Raw genomic sequence first — 18,483 nt, forward strand, 5'->3', positions numbered from 1 at the left:
ATATATATATATATATATATATATATATATATATATATATATATATAAAATTAAGAGACTGGTGTATCTCTAGATACACGTGTATACCTATACATCCTTCCTGAGATGTATAGACACATATAGAATACAATATGGAAAACATTGTAGTGGTTTATGTGACCCAAACACCATCAACCATGTGGTGGGCTCAAAAACTTTGATGAACATCAGAGCTGCCTAAGGAACGTGCTAAATATAAAGATGCTTGGGTCCCACTCGCTGAGATTTTGATTCAGTGGGTGCTATGGTCTGAATGTCTCCCCACAAATTCATTTGTTAAAATCTTAACTTCCAAAGGTGATGATATTTAGGAGGTAGGCCTTTGGTGCTTAAGTCTTGAGGTTGGAACCCGCACGAATGGGATTAGTGCCCTTATAAAGGAGACTACAGAGTGCTCCCTTAGAATGTTCGACCATGTGAGAAAACAGCAAGAAGGCAAGACCTATGAATCAGGAAGAGGGCCCTCACTAGAGGGACACCATGTTAGCACCTTGATCTTGGAGTTCCCAGCTTCCAGAACTGTGAGAAGTAAACTTGTGTTGTTTTTAAGCTAGCTAGTCTGGGGTGTCTTGTTTAGGAGACCAAATGAACTAAGATACTGAGTCTAGAGTAGGGCCTAGGCAGCTCTATTTTTGACAAGCTTCAGGGATAATTCTGATGTATGCAACATTCAAAAGCCCCTGAAGCATGTTATGAACATCTTGAGTAAAGAACCCAGCCTGTTTTTGAATCACCCATCACTCCAGTTTGGGGGGGTGGGTGGTGGGTGGCAGATAGTAGGGCCATGATGACTATGTTATACTGATTCATTGAACGCACTGATTTATGACTATAAATAGCAATTATTTATGGGCCAAGATACCCAATTTAAATATTGATCTAAGACTTCTTAAATATTCAGTTAGGACTTTATTAAAACACTACCTCAACAATCATACTGAGCAGAAATGGATTTCAGATCCATCAATTTTCTATTTTAAACAACACAAAACTAGGCTGGGTCATATCCTCCCCGCGTTTTGAACCTGCACCTGAGCAATATGGTATAACTTCTAGATGACTGAAATAACGGCCTCCTGACAAAACACGAAGAAAACAAACAGGATGTTTATGTCAGTCCGGGGTCCTATTTTCATATCCCAGGAGTGACCTCAAGAAGCAGCTGAACATGCTGACCAGTTATTGTCTAAACATTAATTACGCCCAAAGCAGCACTGTTGTTCCTGAATCTTGGCAAATGCACACTGACAACCAGATGGAGACCTCTGAGCAGTGATGCTCCATGGATGAATTCACTGAGTTACGTGGGAGCTCGTACTGTAGCTAACCTATACTGGCAGCTCACTATGTTCAAAATGAAATATTACCAGTACTCTGTAGGAGAGAAAATTTAACATAAGGAATCAATCAACTTTGGAACCAAACAGACTTGGGTTCTAATCCCAGCTCTGCTCCTTGCTACAAGGAAAATCACTCAGTCTCTTAAGATTCCATCAACTGTCTTTAAAACATGGCAACGTTTTGAAAATTGAATATGATGATGTGAGGAGTAATGCTCAAAAACATTTGCCATTTTTTTAAGAGTAGTATGAAACCATTACTGTGGATATTCATTTGTGTTTGGGGCTATCTTCCTGTTCCCACTCCAAGCAGGTGTCCAGCCTCTTGGAAGAAACTCTCCCATGGAAGCTGTGAAGTTAAAGTTGCTGGTACAAACGCCTGCCTTCCTGGCTGCTGTTTTCTCCAAGCCAGAACTCCTTAGAGGAATTCTGTAAGGAAACAGACAAAGAGAAGATTCCTCCAAATGAGGAAGAGGCCAAAAGTCTGAGGATCCCACGAGCAGCAGGGGCTGGTGGCAGAGCCTCACGAGGGATGACGACATGGAGCCCCAGGCACTGGGATTCCACACACTGCAGGCTCAACAGTGCTGGGCTCGAGACTGGAAAGCCCTCTCTTGTTTCTGTAAACATTTTAACATCTCGTTGGACTCCGCAGAGGTGAAGAGGGCCCAGCAAGGACTGAGAGACTATTTCCCACCAGTCAGGCAAAGTGGAGTCTTAGCAGAATATTTCATTTCAATTCAAGTACAAGACAGCATAAACCCAAGTCCATGGAGTTTTTATGTCTACTATAGTAGGAATAGTGTCACCATTATTATTTTTTTATTCCCCTCCAATGAGGTAGAAGTAGGCATTGGGTGACCCATATCCTTAAAAACTGTTTTAGGGAAAAAAATCTAATATAAATTTTAACTTCTTGACTTGTTTTTAAATGACACTAACTTTTTATTATTTGTTTATTCAAATTCTAGTTCACACTATAATATTAGTTTCAGGTGTACATTAGAGTGATTCAACAGTTCCATACAACACCCAGTGCTCATCAAGACAAGTGCCCTCCTTAATCCTCATCACCTATTTCACGCATCCCCCCACCCACCTCCCCTTTGGTAACCATCAGTTTGTTCTCTATAGTTAAGAATCTGTTTCTTGGTTCTCTCTCCCTCCCCTGACCCCCATGTTCATCTGTTTTGTTTCTCAAATTCCACATATGAGTGAAATCATATGGTATTTCTCTTCTCTGACTTATTTCACTTAGCGTAATACTGTCTAGCTCGATCCATGTTGTTGCAAACAGTAAGATTTCATTCTTTTTTATGGCCGAGTAATATTCCGTTGTTTGTATATACCACATCTTTATCCATTCATCAGTTGATGGACACTTGGGCCCTTTCCTTAATTTGGCTATTGTAGATAATGCTGCTATAAACATCAGGGTGCATGTATCTCTGTGAATTAGGATTTTTGTAATCTTTGAGAACAAAACTAGTAGTGCGATTGTTGGAGCATAGGATAGTTCTATTTTTACTTTCTGAGGAAACTTCATACTGTTTTCCAGAGTGGCTGCACCAATCTGCATTCCTACCAACAGTAGGAGAGGGTTCCCCTTTCTCTACCTCCCTGCCAACACCTGTTGTTTATTGTTAAATGATGTTACTTTCTTTTCATGTTTATTTTTGAGAGACAGAGAGAATGTACGAGCAGGGGAGTGGTGGGGACAGAGGATCTGAAGTAGGCTCTGCACTGACAGCAGAGAATCCAACGCAGGGCTCGAACTCATGAACCATGAGATCATGACCTGAGCCAAACCCAAGAGTTGGGCGTTTAACTGACTGAGCCACCCAGGCACCCCATGTTAGCAGTTAAATTAAAAAGAAAAAAGGGCTTTACAATTGGTAGTTTCAATTCGCTAAAATAATGTCAACAAGGTAAGCTTACATAAATGAATTTTCAAAGTATTACTGGTCATAATGCTTACAAAATTAGAAATCCAAGTATTATAATCATTGTACAAAACCATGGCATTTTGTGTCTGTTATTGCCTGAGGTTGAGAAATAGATTGTAGTACTACCACTTATCACAGTTTCTGGTCTTTGAATCAATTATTTCTACCAAATACCAAGTATTATGCCGCCTTTCTGTGCACTCACCCTGACCAGAGTGGTTTCATGAGCAAAGCCCATGCTCCACCCACGGGAGCCCCTACAACAAACCTACCCATAGATGTCAGGGGCCCCACAATTAATACAGCACGTTCTTTCAATTCACCCTAAGCATTTTATTTGCTGACTACACACATCACTGCAAGGGCCAGTCTTTCAACCAACAACATAAAACACCTATTTGTAAAAGACTCCCTAACTTTCCTCAGTACAGAATTGTCTGCCATTAAGGTGGTTTGTGACACTCAAGATAGTCTAAAAGTAATGGTCTTCAAACTAGGACACACATACCCCTGGGGATACACAAAGACTTTTCAAATGATATCCAAACACAAGAGGCTTTAAAGGACTCAATTTTCAGATCCTCAACTTCCAAGGGTATACTTTCTTAAAATTCATGGTCCCAGAGAAAGCCTCTGTGTCCAAAACCACCCTTACTCCACTATGCAAAAGGAAGACACCATCCGAATCTTACTCTGTGGCATGGCAAGGGGCAGGGGGTTAAGCCTTCAGGCCAAACCGAAGGGAAAGCTTGCTTAATGACTACTGCAAACACCATGAACCTCTAAAAGCTTCCTGTCCTAAAACATTTCTGTTACAGGTAAAGCCGGGTGTTACAAACTCATTATGGGAGAGTAAGGAATAATGCCAACTGTTGCCTAACAACTTTGCATTTTCATTCCCGTAACTATTGTCAAAGGACATAAGGATCTTGAGTGATAAGACCCAGGAATTCAAAGCAAAAGGAGCAATGGAAAGAAATACTGAATGCTAAAATGGCTTTTTCATATGGTGAAGGGTAAGCATTTCCCCAGCTATTCTCAGCACTCACGGTGAGTCCCGGAAATGCCTTCTCTCTTTTAGTTCAAAGTAAGCATTTTTGCCAGCTATTCACTTCAAAATCAACTCCACAAGGCAAAGCTGCACAGGCTGATACTGCTGCATTTTAGAAATGTAGCTGGAATATTTTCTAGAATTATCATTTTTTTCAAAATACATTGGAATAAACATGTAGATAAAACATTTACATGCTTTTTTCATATTTCATATGCATGCATTTTAAAAGGAAGTTAAAATCTATTTTATCAGATCACATTATAAAATATTTATTCCATTTACAGATAATGCTTACCCTATTTCTTCTTCTAAAAGGTGTATTATTTTATACCTTCTCCTACACAAAATATCTACTGCCAATTTATTTTTTTAGTAGTATATTCCCTTTTCTATTCTTAAATACATAGAAGTATGTATACCCATGGTGTCTAATAAAGATAGGTCATTTCTGATTTTTACATTTGATTTTATTTAATTTTTCCCAAAAGTCAAACACCAGAGTTTAAGTACACACACACACACACACCGGTAGAGAAGGAATAACAGGTCTTTTTACCATACGTCTCTCCTTATGAATATGGTATTATTTTACTTATAAATTACACTGCATCACTATAAATTAAGCATAGTGATTTGTTGTCTTGTTTGTAACTTATTATATTAGAGCTATATCATTTTAATCTTGACTGATTCTATTTTATACAATGCATTTTATAATGTATTTCTCAGTGTTTTTTGTAAGACTTCCAGAAATACATTAACATATTTGAATTGAAAAGACTTTTTCTTAGTTTCTAGGTTTTTGGCAGGTTTGACAGTGAGGACTAGCTTGGTTACTTAGGTTAGATGGTGTTTTCTGCAGATTTAGTAAACAAAAACCACAGCCCCAAGGTTTTTTAGGTTTTTTCTAAGTTTTAAGAAAATGATAAAACCATTTTATCAAAGATTAGTGGATTGACAACAGTGTAATGAAATTACCAATATTTCCATTTCCCCAACCCTTTCTCAGTGTATCTGGTTAAATAAGTTGCTTTCAAGTAAAAGAGTAAAGGTTAGAAATAAGAACCATTTGGTAAGTCTTGGTAAAGCCTTTTTGTTATACTTCCCAGAAAAAAAGAAAGCCACTGATTCTAATAGCTTGGAACACATCTTCCTGTGGGTCGGGTCATTTCTAATCCATTGCTTGCCTCAAATTCCGAAGAGAACCTTAATAAATTGTCACTTGATAGACCATTACAATTATTTTGTTGACAACAATAAATTCTTTTTGTGATACACGGCAAATAATTCAGGAGTTCAAAGACCGACTGGCATCACTCTAACAAATTTCTTCCATTCCTGTCTAAATATTTGTGTAAACAAAATACTTCAGCACTGATATCTATAATAAGGAAAAATAGGAATAAAATCAATGTTAAACCCTGTCTCATTCTAGCAGTGATATATTCATCCACAAATCACAAAATCCCAATCATTTCATTTAAATGTTAGAGAACAGTGAACAGGAAAAATTCCAAAGAAAAACAATCTCAGGGCAAGCTAGAGGGAAAAAGCACCTTAGCTACAGACGAACAAGGATAAAAATTACAATGTCTCCACAGAAACAATGCAAGCAAGAGGAGAATGGAGTGAAATATTCCGTGTTGAGAGAAAAACTCCAACCAACCTAGAATTCTGCACCCTGTAAAATTATCCTTCAAAAGAGAAGAAATAAAGACCTCCTCAGACAAACAAAAATTGAGGGAATTTGTTGCAAGTAGACCTGCCTTGCAAGCAATGTTTTAAAAATTTCTTCTTTAAAATAAAAGTTATTTAGGGATAAAGAAAATGATGTAGGTCAGCAATTCAAATCTACATAAAGAAAGGAGAAGCATTCAAGAACCAATAAGGTAAGAGCAAACATTTCATTTCTCTTATTCTTAATTCATCTGATAACAGTTTGTTCAAAATAATAACCACAACAATATATTCAGTTACGAATGAATGACTGTAATGATACAAGGAATGAGAGGGAGGGGTAAGAAATATTTTGTTTTTATAAGGTACTTGCACTACTAGTAAAATGTTGTTTGAAAGTGGACTTAGGTTAGTTTAGACTATAAATTACAAACTCTAGGGCAACCACTAAAAAAGTGAAAAAAGAAGTGTAATTGATATGCTAAGAAAGGAGAGAAAATGCAATCATATTAAATGCTCAATTAAAACCACAAAAGGCAGGGGCACCTGGGTGGCTCAGTTGGTTGGGCTTCCTACTTCAGGTCAGGTCATGATCAGGTCAGTGGGTTCAAGCCCCGCGTCAGGTTCTGTGCTGACAGCACAGAGCCTGGAGCCTGCATCAGATTCTGTGTCTCCCTCTCTCGCTCTCTGCCCCTCCCCCACTCATGCTCTGTCTCTGACTCTCAAAAATGAATAAATGTTAAAAATAAATTTTAAACCAGGCAGAGGCTCCTGGGTGGCTCAGTCAGTTAAGCGTCCGACTTCGGCTCAGGTCATGATCTTGCAGTTCATGAGTTTGAGCCCCGCATCAGGCTCTGTGCTGCCTGCTTCGGATTCTGTGTCTCCCTCTCTCTCTGCCCCTCCCCCAATCATGGTCTCTGTCTCTGTCTCTCTCAAAAATAAATAACATTAAAAAAAACACAAAAGGCAGAACAAGTGTCAAAGACGGAAGCAGAAACAAAACACAAAGCCAACAAATAGAAAACAAAAAATATTGTATATATTAAACCAACTATTTAAATAATCACTTGGAACATGTACAGTCTACATTTATCAATTATAAGACAGAGATTGTAGATCAAAAGATAAGACCCAACTGTACGTTGTCTGTAAGAAACCCACTTTAAATATGAAAACATAGGGGCGCCTGGGTGGCTCAGTCGGTTAAGCGTCCGACTTCAGCTCAGGTCACGATCTCGCAGTCCGTGAGCTCGAGCCCCGCGTCGGGCTCTGGGCTGAAGGCTCAGAGCCTGGAGCCTGCTTCCGATTCTGTGTCTCTCTCTCTCTCTCTGCCCCTCCCCCATTCATGCTCTGTCTCTCTCTGTCTCAAAAATAAATAAACGTTAAAAATTTAAAATAAATAAATAAATATGAAAACATATATACGTTAAAGGTAAAGGAATCAAGAAAGATACAGCATGCTAACGCTAATCAAAAAAAGTGGAAACAGGGGCGCCTAAGTGGCTCAGTCGGTTAAGCGTTGGACTCTTGACTTGGGCTCAGGTCATGATTGCACAGTTCATGAGTTCAAGCCCTGCATTGGCTCAGCACTGTCAGCACAGCTCTCTCTCGCTTGCTCTCTCTCTCTCTCTCTACCCCTCCGCCACTTGCACGTTCTCTCTCCCTCTCAAAATGAATACATAAACTTAAAAAAAATGGAAATACTGTTTGAGTATGTCCTTTTAAAAAAAGGTGAAAATAGCTACATCAACTTCAGACAGAGTAGACTCTAGAGCAAGGAAAGTTATCAAGAAGGGAGGAGCATTATATAATGATAAAAGTGTCAATAATCCATGAAGACATAGAAACCTTTAATGTGTACGTGCCTAGCAACCGAGAGTCAAAATATATGAGGCAAAAACTGAGAGAAATGCAAGGAAACACAGATGAATCCACAATAAGAGTTGGAAATTTTAATACCCTCTATGAGAAATGGAAAGACCTAGCAGGCAGAAAACGAACAAGGACATAGCTTAAGTCAACAGCACCGTCAATCAGCTGAATAAAATTAATACTACAGACTACTTCATCCAACCACAGCAGAATACACATCGTTCTCAAGCTCACATGGAGCATTCACCAAAACAGACAACATTATGGGCCATAAAACAAACCGTAACACATTTATAAGAATAGAAATCAGGGGCACCTGGGTGGCTCAGTTGGGTGAGCATCTGACTTTGGCTCAGGTCATGATCTCATGGTTCGTGGCTTTGAGTCCCCCATTGGGCTCACTGCTGTCAGCACAGAGCCCGCTTCAGATCCCCTGTCTCCTTCTCTCTCTGCCCCTCCCCCCTCTCAAAAATAAGTCAACATTAAAAAAAAGAATAGAAGGCATACAATGTCTGCTCTCAGACCACAATGGAATTAAGTTAGATATCAATAATGAAAACATAGGTGGAAAATCCCAAAATACTTGGAGATTAAATAGAACACTTTTTTTTTTGATGTTTATTTTTATTTTTGAGAGATAGAGACAGAGCATGAGTAGGGGAGGGGCAGAGAGAGAGGAAGACACAGACTCCAAAAGCAGGCTCCAGGCTCTGAGCTGTCAGCACAGAGCCCTACGTGGGGCTCAAACTCACGGAGATCACGTGAGATCATGACCTGAGCCGAAGTTGGACACTTAACCGACTGAGCCACCCAGGCGCCTCTAAATAACACACTTCTAAATAACATGGGTAAAAAAATAAATCTCAATGGAAGTATTTAAATATTTTGAAGTAAACAAAAATGAAAACACAGCTTATCAAAATGTGTGGAATTCAGGGGAAAAAGTTTAGAGGGAGATTTATAGCATTAAGTGCATATATTAGAAAAAAATAAAGCGTAAAAAGCCTAGATATCTAAAGTCAATAATCTAAGATTCCACCTTAGGAAACTAGAAAAAGAAGAACAACTTAAATTCAGAGTAAGCTTAAGAAATAATAAAAATCAGAACAGAAACTAATGAAATAGACAACAGGAATCAATAGAGAAAATCAATGAACCCAAAAGCTGGTTCTTTCGAAATATGAATAAAATTTATAAGCCTCTGGTTAAGCTAAGAAAAAAAGAGAAAACACAAATTATTAATATAGGATATTAAAGAGGGGACATTTTTGCAAATCTTGTGGCCAGTGAAAGGATAATACAGGACTATTATGAACAACTCTGTGCCCACAAATTTGGTAACCTACACGAAATGGACCAATTCCTTGAAAGACACAAGCTGTCAAAATTCATACTACAAGAGGGGCGCCTGGGTGGCTCAGTCGGTTAGGCGTCCGACTTCAGCCAGGTCACGATCTCGCGGTCCGTGAGTTCGAGCCCCGCGTCGGGCTCTGGGCTGATGGCTCAGATCCTGGAGCCTGCTTCCGGTTCTGTGTCTCCTTCTCTCTCTGCCCCTCCCCCCTTTATGCTCTGTCTCTCTCTGTCTCAAAATAAATAAATGTTAAAAAAAAAATTAAAAAAAAAATTCATACTACAAGAAATACACAATCTGAATAGGCCTATATCTATTAAAAAATTGCATCAATATCTAATAACCTTCCAAAAGAGAAACCACCAGGCCCAGATGGGTTCACTGGTGAATTCTACCAGACACTTAAGGAATAAACTATAGCAATTCTCTACAATCTCTTCCAGAAGACAGAAGCAGAGGGAATACCTCCTAACTCATTCAATGAGGCCAGTATTAACCTAATACCAAAATCAAACAAAGACACTGCAAGAAAAGAAAACTCAGACCAAGTTCTCTCATGAACATAGATGCACAACTCTTCAACAAAAAACATCAAATCCAACAATGCGTCAAAAGAATTATATACCATGACCATGAAAAGACCATCTCTTTTCAACAAATGGTGATAAAAAAAAAACCTGGACACCCACAGGCAAAACAAAATTACTCTAGACACAAATCTTATACTCTTCACAAAAATTAACTCAAAATGGTTCATAGATTTAAATGTAAAATGCAGAAGTATAAAACTCCTAGCAGAAAAGCTAGACGACTTCGGGTATGGCAGTAATTTTTTATATACAACATCAGAGACATAATTGGTAAACTGGACTTAGTTAAAATTAAAAACTGTGGCTCTGTGAAAGACAATGTCAAGGAAATGAGAAGACAGAACACAAACTGAGAGAAAATATTTGGAAAAGATAAAGGACTGCTGTCCAAACTATGCAAGGAGGACTTAAAACCCAACAATAAGAAAATGAACAACCAGATTAAAAAATGACAGAAGATCTGAACACACACCTCACTAAAGAAGATACACAGATGGCAAGTAAGCATATAAAAAGATGTTCAACATATGTCACCAAGGATTGCCAAATAAGACAACAATGAGATACCACTACATACCTATTAAAGTGGCCAAAATGCAAAACATCAACACCATCAAATGCTGGTGAGGATATGGAGAAATGGCAATTATCATGCACCTGCTTCAGGAAATGCAACATGGTACAGCCACTTTGGAACAGTTTGGCACTTTCTTACAAAACTTAACACACTCTTAACATACAATCCAGCAATAATGCTCCTGGGCAAAGAAGTTGAAAACCTATGTCAACGTACAAATTTGCACATGGGTGTTTATAGCAGCTTTATTCATAATTGCCAAAACTTGGGAGCAATTGAGGTGACCTTCAGTAAGTAAATGGATCAACTGTGGTACATCCAGACACTGAAGTATTATTCAGCAGTACAAAGAAGTGAACTAACAAGCCATGAAATACATGGAGGAACTTTAAATGCATATTACTATGGGCACTGAGGAGGGCACTTGTTGGGATGAGCAGGGGGTACTGTACAGAAACCAATTTGTCAATAAATTATATTAAAACTAACTAACTAATTAAATAAATGCATATTACTAAGTGAGAAAAAAGCCAAGCTGACAAACGTACATAGTGTATACTTCCAATTATATGGCATTCTGGAAAAAAAACAAACTATACAGATGGTAAGAAGTGGTTGCCATGGGCCGGGAGGAGAGAAGGATGAATAGGCAGAGCCCAGGGAATTTTCAGGGCAGTAAAACTAATTTTGTACAGTATCACAACGGTGGATACACGTCATTATACATTTGCCAAAACCCACAGAGTGTACAATACCCAGGGTGAAGTCTAATGTAAACTATGGACTTTGCTTGATAATGGCGTGTCAATGTGGGTTCCATGGACTGTAACAAATGTTTCGCTCTGGTGGGGGATGTTGACAGTGGTGGAGGCTATGCATGTTGGGCTATATGGGAATTCCCTGTACTTGCTGCTCAATTTTGCTGTGAACGTGAAACTTCCCTTAAAAAAAGTTTATTGATTTTTGAAAATGTCAATATTGATAAGATTACAGAAATTACATCTTTCACAAGTATTTAAACTTAGGACAGAAAATTTTAGATGTCAACTTACAAATTTGCAAGAAAAGGGGCGCCTGAGTGGCTCAGTCGGTTGAGTGTCCGACTCCGGCTCAGGTCATGATCTCGCGGTCCGTGAGTTCTAGCCCCGCGTCGGGCTCTGTGCTGACAGCTCAGAGCCTGGAGCCTGCTTCGGATTCTGTGTCTCCCTCTCTCTCTTCCCCTGCCCTGCTTGCACTCTGTCTCTCTGTCTCTCTGTCTCTCTCTCTCTCAAAAATCAATAAAACATTAAAAAAAATTTTTTTTTTAATTTGCGAGAAGGTATATAGTTTTTCAAAATTCTTTTAGGGTTTGTGGGGAACAAAGTTTGAAGACTCCTAGTCTAAGACAATGGTTTTCAACAAGGGCCTCATCATCCCCTATGAAGCCACTTCTGGAAATTTATGGGGCATCTTTCGTGGTCACAGTGGCTGAAGACAGCTACTGGCATTTAGTGGGAAGAGCGCCAATGAAGCTAAACATCTTGCAAGGGGTGGAGCAGCTCCAGAGGAGATTTTTACCACAACAAGCAGGATTTGTGAGTGTCCATGCATAATTATTTTAAGTCATTTGAGTCTAGAACTTTGTTTTACATATAATCGCACAGTATTTCTGGAATAGCTGTGATAGAGGCTGAATTTTGGAGGAAGACAACTACCACACACAAAGGGAGACTGTACTTTCTCTCATCCACACTTTTACCAAAATGTGTTTGCCATGGCAATGCCACTCATGGTGACCGAGCTCCGATACCACACACCCCTCTATCACCTTTAACATGATCACCTAGAGCCATGGCTAGCGTTCCCACATGTGACCCACATCTAGCCACCTCCAAACTTGGGTCACCAAAACACTGCAGAGGTCTCCCAGGGGCCTCAGCAGCATCGGACCATACTCCGGATGGTAGCGTTCTTTCCAGAAATGGCTTTCCACTCAAGATAAAAAGAAAAGAAGAGATGGGTTCTCTGCCTGCCTTGGGTTTCCTCTGCATGTCCAGTAATCATTGCCTTTTATCATCTCTTCCTTCTGGAAAGAACTCCATTCAATAACCACGTGCTCACCATCCTCAGTAAAATGTGCAGAAAGGTGCCTCTCAAATATCCAAAAGGTAGTCTTAAACTTAGAGAAGGTAACAAAATATTTTTTAAAAAGAGAGGCACGGTCTCTTACCAGCACCTTTTCCTTCACTGTACAGGCGTGAGGGTTGATGGTGCCTAATTCATGTAATGGCATAAAATCTGATCACAATGAAAGGATATGGTGCTTCCAGAAGCTACAAGGTGAGATACAGGTCTCCCTAGTCAGCCACTATTCCTTTTACCCAAACTGAAATCAGTAGGCATTCTGGAGGGGGGAAATTTCAATCCACATCTAACCACTCTTCTTCCAGAAGCTTATGAACTAGCTCATTTCCTTCATTGTGAACTAGGATCACCCAGGCATATCAATCTCCATTTCTTTAACACACTGTATGTAAATGCCATTAATTGGGGTTGTTGTAAGCAACAACCATTAGCTCAACATCATCCCAAAACCTGTGGGCCATACAAAAGAAACAGACAATGACCTTGTTTACCCTTAATCATTCTTAAGCCCCAGCTCTCTATGCTTTGAAATCAGAATAATATTGCTTTTCTCCTAGCCCTCTAGAAAATTTTAGAAACAGAAATTGGTTCATGTGTCAATCACGAGAAGAAAGGCATTAGTGGAAAACATGAAGCCGTTGCACATGATGGTGTTATTTGTCTGTCCCTCTCTGGGAATCAGTGGTGTATAATCCCATGAAGTAATTTCCCCTATGGCTTTTTAAACATCCGTTTAAATTTCAGGCAGCAAACAAGTGAGCCAGTATTGGCTGAATTGGGAGTGATAACAATGTGAGATTTTAATAATGGAACTCTGAAAGGGGTCCTTTTCAGGGAGCACATTATAAAGGAATTTTCTAGACAAAGAGAAAAAGCAAATCTTACCTCCAACCAACAAGTAGCTGTTGGGAAACAGTGTTTTTGCTTGCATAAGTGCCCTTGCGTGACCTGAGTGGAAGAGGTCAAATATTCCATCGGCATAAACTCTGACAGGCCTGTCAACTGTGGGAGAAAAAAAGTATCATCAACAGAACTTCAGAGTAAGGAAGCCCAGTTACCTGATTCTTCCAACATCAGTTGAGCACTGTAAGAAAGTTTACGTGGATAAAACACAAGGTCTGTGTACCATCAGTCTCTTATTGGTGCATGCAATTACTTCATTCTTGAGTCTGGCAGCGCTGAGTGAGGGCTCCCAAGACCTGTGCCCAAAGGCAGTGTTGTGCAGGGGTCTGCTCATTCTGCTTAGAGAGACTGGTGTGCATCTTTCCTCCCAACTCCAAGTCACTTTGGCAGCCCGAAATCAGCTGGGGTAGTATTTACACCACAGAAATTGGCAAATGCTACAAATCTGGGTGTATTTCCCTCCAGAGGGCCAACCGTTCAACATTTACCAGCATACCCTGCACAAAGGTCACTACCTAACCTCTCTGGCATCATAAGGGATGGGGGCAGGGCGTGTGCCCCAAAGACAGAAGAATCAGGGTGCAAAAGTTACATGTGGGGGTGGTCCTCAGGGTTGCCAGCCAGCGACCAACACTACAGTCCCTCTGAGGGAGAAAGGTCAAGAGTGAAGTGGCCTCAAGAGATATTCTCACTGTGGCATATGGTATTCTGGGAGGAGCCATTCCATGATGAAGAGGGACACACTTTATCACAGCTCCTGGGAGCCAGGAGACTGTACCAGAAACTACAGGATGACACTTGGCTGAGAAAGCCCAAAGACCCACCCCCTCAAGTAAGATGGAGACACAGTGGGGAGAGGGGTTGAGTGACAACTTTTATCCATTCTGAACTCTCAACAAAGGAACTACAAAGTGAAAATATGGCAAACTACAAGCTAAATATGGCAAACTGAACATATACACATTTATCTCTACTTCTTCCCAAATACAAGAATTACAGAGAAAGATTTAAAAAGGTACAATCCCCCCCCCCAAAAAAAATTGTAAAAAATTAAAAGGTTTAATTCCCCAAGGGCAGAGGAAACAACAAAGGCAATGACAGTAGATGAGAGAAGTCCACAACATTTTGGCAAGTTGATTGTCAAATGCTTAGTGTCTAAAGGAAATAAGAATCAGGGTTAGGGCAGGTAGGGAAAGGGACTGTTGAGTTGTTAGGCTTATAAAAAAAACCTACGAGTCCTACTGATTTTTAAAACTACCTACATGTATTCTAATGATGTTGTAAAAATAAATTAAAAAAAAAAGAAATCATCAATGCAAACTTCTGTTGAATGATCTGTAAGACAGATTTAAAATTGTGATGATTTCTTGATGTAGTATAACCTCATTAATTTGGAATATAAATTAAAAGGAATGTTCCATTAATAGATTCAGATGGTACAATGTTTCTAATAAATTAAATTTCTCTAATAAAAAAAACTCAAGAGACTTTATGTCAGATAGGGAATTGCAATTATTCCCAATTATACACCATCTTGAACAAACAGAATTGCCTTCACAGGATTATACCGGATTCTAAATAAGCCATGGTAAATAGAAAATGCTTTGAAATAACAAACCGTCTAATGAGGGATCCTTGGTTTCAATGCTCTTATTCAATTTGAATTCAATTGAGGAAAATTTGTTTTAAGATATAAATCCCAGGGGAAAGCAGATGGCAGTTTTGCAAAACTTTTTGTTATTGATTCAGAGGTGATCAAGATAAATGAATTCAGGAAGCAGGGAGGAAAGAAAAGTAAAGAAAGATGACATAATTACCGAGAGAAAGACCATTTAGTAAATCTTTGAAGAGTATTTGTGGGGTTGATTTTGCAATAAGCTCACTTTTTAAAATTGTAGTGTGTCAGCAATTTCCAGACTGGGAAACCATGTGGGTCCAAAAGAAAAAAAAAAAAAACAAAACACCCCCCACCAAAACCAATCTCTTCAACAAAGGAGCACTTCAAGAAAAAAAAAAAAAGACAAAGATGGAAGTGGATGTGCAGATTAGAGATTTAAAACACTTTCCAACATATCGAACGTATGGATATTATTTGGATTTGGGTTCAAAACAACTATAAATAAACGATGACATAAGGTAACTGGAAATTGGAACACTGCTTATTTGGTGATATTAAAGAATTACTGTTATTTTTTAGGTGCGATAATGGTATAGGGGTCATGCTTTGAAAAACTGGGTTTTTAAGACATGTATACAGAAATACTTATGGATGTAATGATAGAAAGCTTAGGACGTTGTTTCAAATAATTCAAGAGGGGGCAGAGGATGCGGGCATGCGGGGGCAAGACCGGCATTGGTGGGTGGGCGTTAGGTATAGATAACAGACACACGAAGGTTCATTATATTGTTCTACTTTTGTGTATGTTTGAAATGCTCTATAATAACTTTTTTATTACAGTGTGGCTTTTTTTAGTTTGTATGCTTATTTGTTTTAATCTTTTGTTTCAGGTTTTTCTGGACATCCTTTTAGGCACTTGTGAATTCTCCAGGGCATTTATGTTGGAAACCACTGGCCTGTGAAGCTGGGGGTTTTGTGATGATCACAAGTGAGAACACAACTATTCCACGGCCATGGTGGAGAGACCTTAGGGTGGGTCCCAGGGAACCCTGCCTCCTGGTGTTCATGCCTTTGTGTGATTTCCTCCCTTTGAAATGTGACCGGGACCTGGAAGTTTTCTAACCAGTTGAATATGGCAAACACGATGGATGGCACGCCTATAATTATGTTATCGTAGAGAAGATTCCATACTGCTAGCAGACTCACTCTCTCTTGGTGGCTTTGAAGATGCCAGCTATCATGTTGTGAGAGGGTCACATGGTAAGGAACTGCAGGTGACCTCTAGGAGCTGAAGGTGGCCTCCGGCTTACAACCAGCAAAAAGCTAGATCTTTAGTTTTACCATTGCAGGCAAACAACCCGTGTGAGCTCAGAAGCATATCTATCACCATCAAGCCTCCAGATGAGAAATGGGCCCTGGGTAACACCTTGAATACAACCTTGTAAGACCCTGAGCGGAAGACTCGGCTAAGCCAGGCTCCCAGCCCACAGAAATTATGACATAATCAATCTGCATTGTTTTAAGCCACTAATTCTGTGGCAATATGTTATGCAGCATAGAAAATAAATACAATGGCATCATAAATTTTCTTCCCACAGACTATTATAAATTTTTACAAGTATTCCAAATAAATTCCTATTAATCCTGAACTGACAGAGTAAAGTCAATCAGATAAATGTGATGTTCTGATAAAATGCCTACCTGTACGCCACAGGCTGATTGCCAAGTTTCAAATAATTTCAATGTAATAAACTACACCCAACACCAAAAGGATGCTGAATATGTGCTTGAGAATCAGGGATGCAAATGATGACCACAGTATAGCACTGTGGGAAAATCTCATCATTTTAACTGCTTGGATCTTATACTCCAAATTTTCTAACTTATTCACCACTTATACACAAATGAAATGGTTAAGGGGGCTATGCCTGCCTCACATCTCACACCATATATGAAAATTAACTCCAAATGGATCATAGACCTAAATGTATGAGCTAAAGCTGTGAGGCTTCTAGAAGAAAACAGGAGAGAATCTTAGTGAGTATGAGTTTGGCAAAAATTTCTTGAATAGGGCCCTAAAGGACACACCATAAAGCTAAATAAATAAATAAATAAATAAATAAAATTGGGCCTTACTTCAAAACTCACATCTTTACATTTTTACAAAAATACAAAGGGAAGTCATACACTGGAAGAAAATATTTGCAAAATGTATATCTAAGACTTGTGTCTAGAATACAAAAGGACTTCCAAAACTCAATAATGAGACAAATACCTCATTTTAAAAAGGGCAAGAAAATTGAACAGACACTTCACACACACACACACACACACACACACATATATATATATGGCAAATAATATATATATATATAAATATATATATATATAAATATAAATATATAAATATATATATATGGCAAATAAGCTCATGAAAAGATCTTCAATATCACTGGTTATTGGGGAAATGTAAATTAAAGCTGGAGTGATATACTACTTCATGTCCCTAGAATGGGAAAGAATTTAAAAACATATCAACCATACCGGGGCGCCTGGGTGGCTCAGTCGGTTAAGCATCTGACTTCGGCTCAGGCCACGATCTTGTGGTTTGTGGGTCCAAGCCCCATGTCGGGCTGTGTGCTAACAGCTTGGAACCTAGAGCCTACTTCAGATTCTGTGTCTCCCTCTCTGTCTGCCCCTCCCCTGCTCACTCTCTGTCTCTCTCTCCAAAATGAATAAACATTAAATGATTTTTTAAATAAATAAACACTTTAAAAAATCAAACAAAACTTCATTGCCCTTTCTTCTAACTCATGGTGCCTTCTAGAAAACTACATTCCAATATAAATTTTTTAAAAAGAGAGATTGGTACTAAACATCTACTAATTATGGTAACTAGTATTGTTTTTGTGTACAACTGATGTGTAAGAAGGGTGGCAGAAAAATTAATCTTTAAAGATCTAATAGTTACATATTTTCTCAAGTTTATGATAGCTTTATATAAACTTTCTAATTTCCTTCTACTTATAGCCCAGCATTTACTGACAGTGATTGATGTTTACTTTCTCAATACATTAAATTTAAATTTTTTAAAAAGTATAAAGAAAAATTAAGTAAATTATAGTACAGGTGCACACAAATAAGGCAAAATTCATTAAGGTAGCTCTTGAAAAATTAATTTGGCAAACTACACACCATGGAAATAGAACAATACAAATCCCCCTTCGAGAGGGAAAATAGGCAATTAGAACTAAATTTCCTTTGAAGAAAAAGGCAGCTCTACTGAAAAGGGACCTATGAAATAATCACTTGGACTTTGTGTGAAGACAGAGGAGAGATTCACAGTCTCCGGATATGTACGAAACCCTGTAGGTTCACAGTTATACAAACGC

At 38.9% G+C, this 18,483-nt stretch overlaps 1 protein-coding gene across 11 annotated transcripts in view; it reads right to left on the minus strand.

The window, feature by feature from the left end:
- Positions 1–18,483, minus strand: part of PCYT1B (phosphate cytidylyltransferase 1B, choline) — a 126,179-nt gene that overhangs the window by 50,571 nt on the left and 57,125 nt on the right. For all 11 annotated transcript variants that reach the window (XR_007460462.1, XM_049643623.1, XM_049643617.1 and 8 more), the window contains one exon: positions 13,456–13,572. Coding sequence is in view for 10 of the 11 variants with exons in the window: in XM_049643623.1 (XP_049499580.1) it covers positions 13,456–13,572 (117 nt within the window). In the remaining variant the exon portion in view is untranslated. The remainder of the gene's footprint in view (positions 1–13,455; positions 13,573–18,483) is intronic.

This window comes from Panthera uncia, chromosome X, assembly GCF_023721935.1.
Source record: "Panthera uncia isolate 11264 chromosome X, Puncia_PCG_1.0, whole genome shotgun sequence".
Classification (NCBI taxonomy): domain Eukaryota; kingdom Metazoa; phylum Chordata; class Mammalia; order Carnivora; family Felidae; genus Panthera; species Panthera uncia.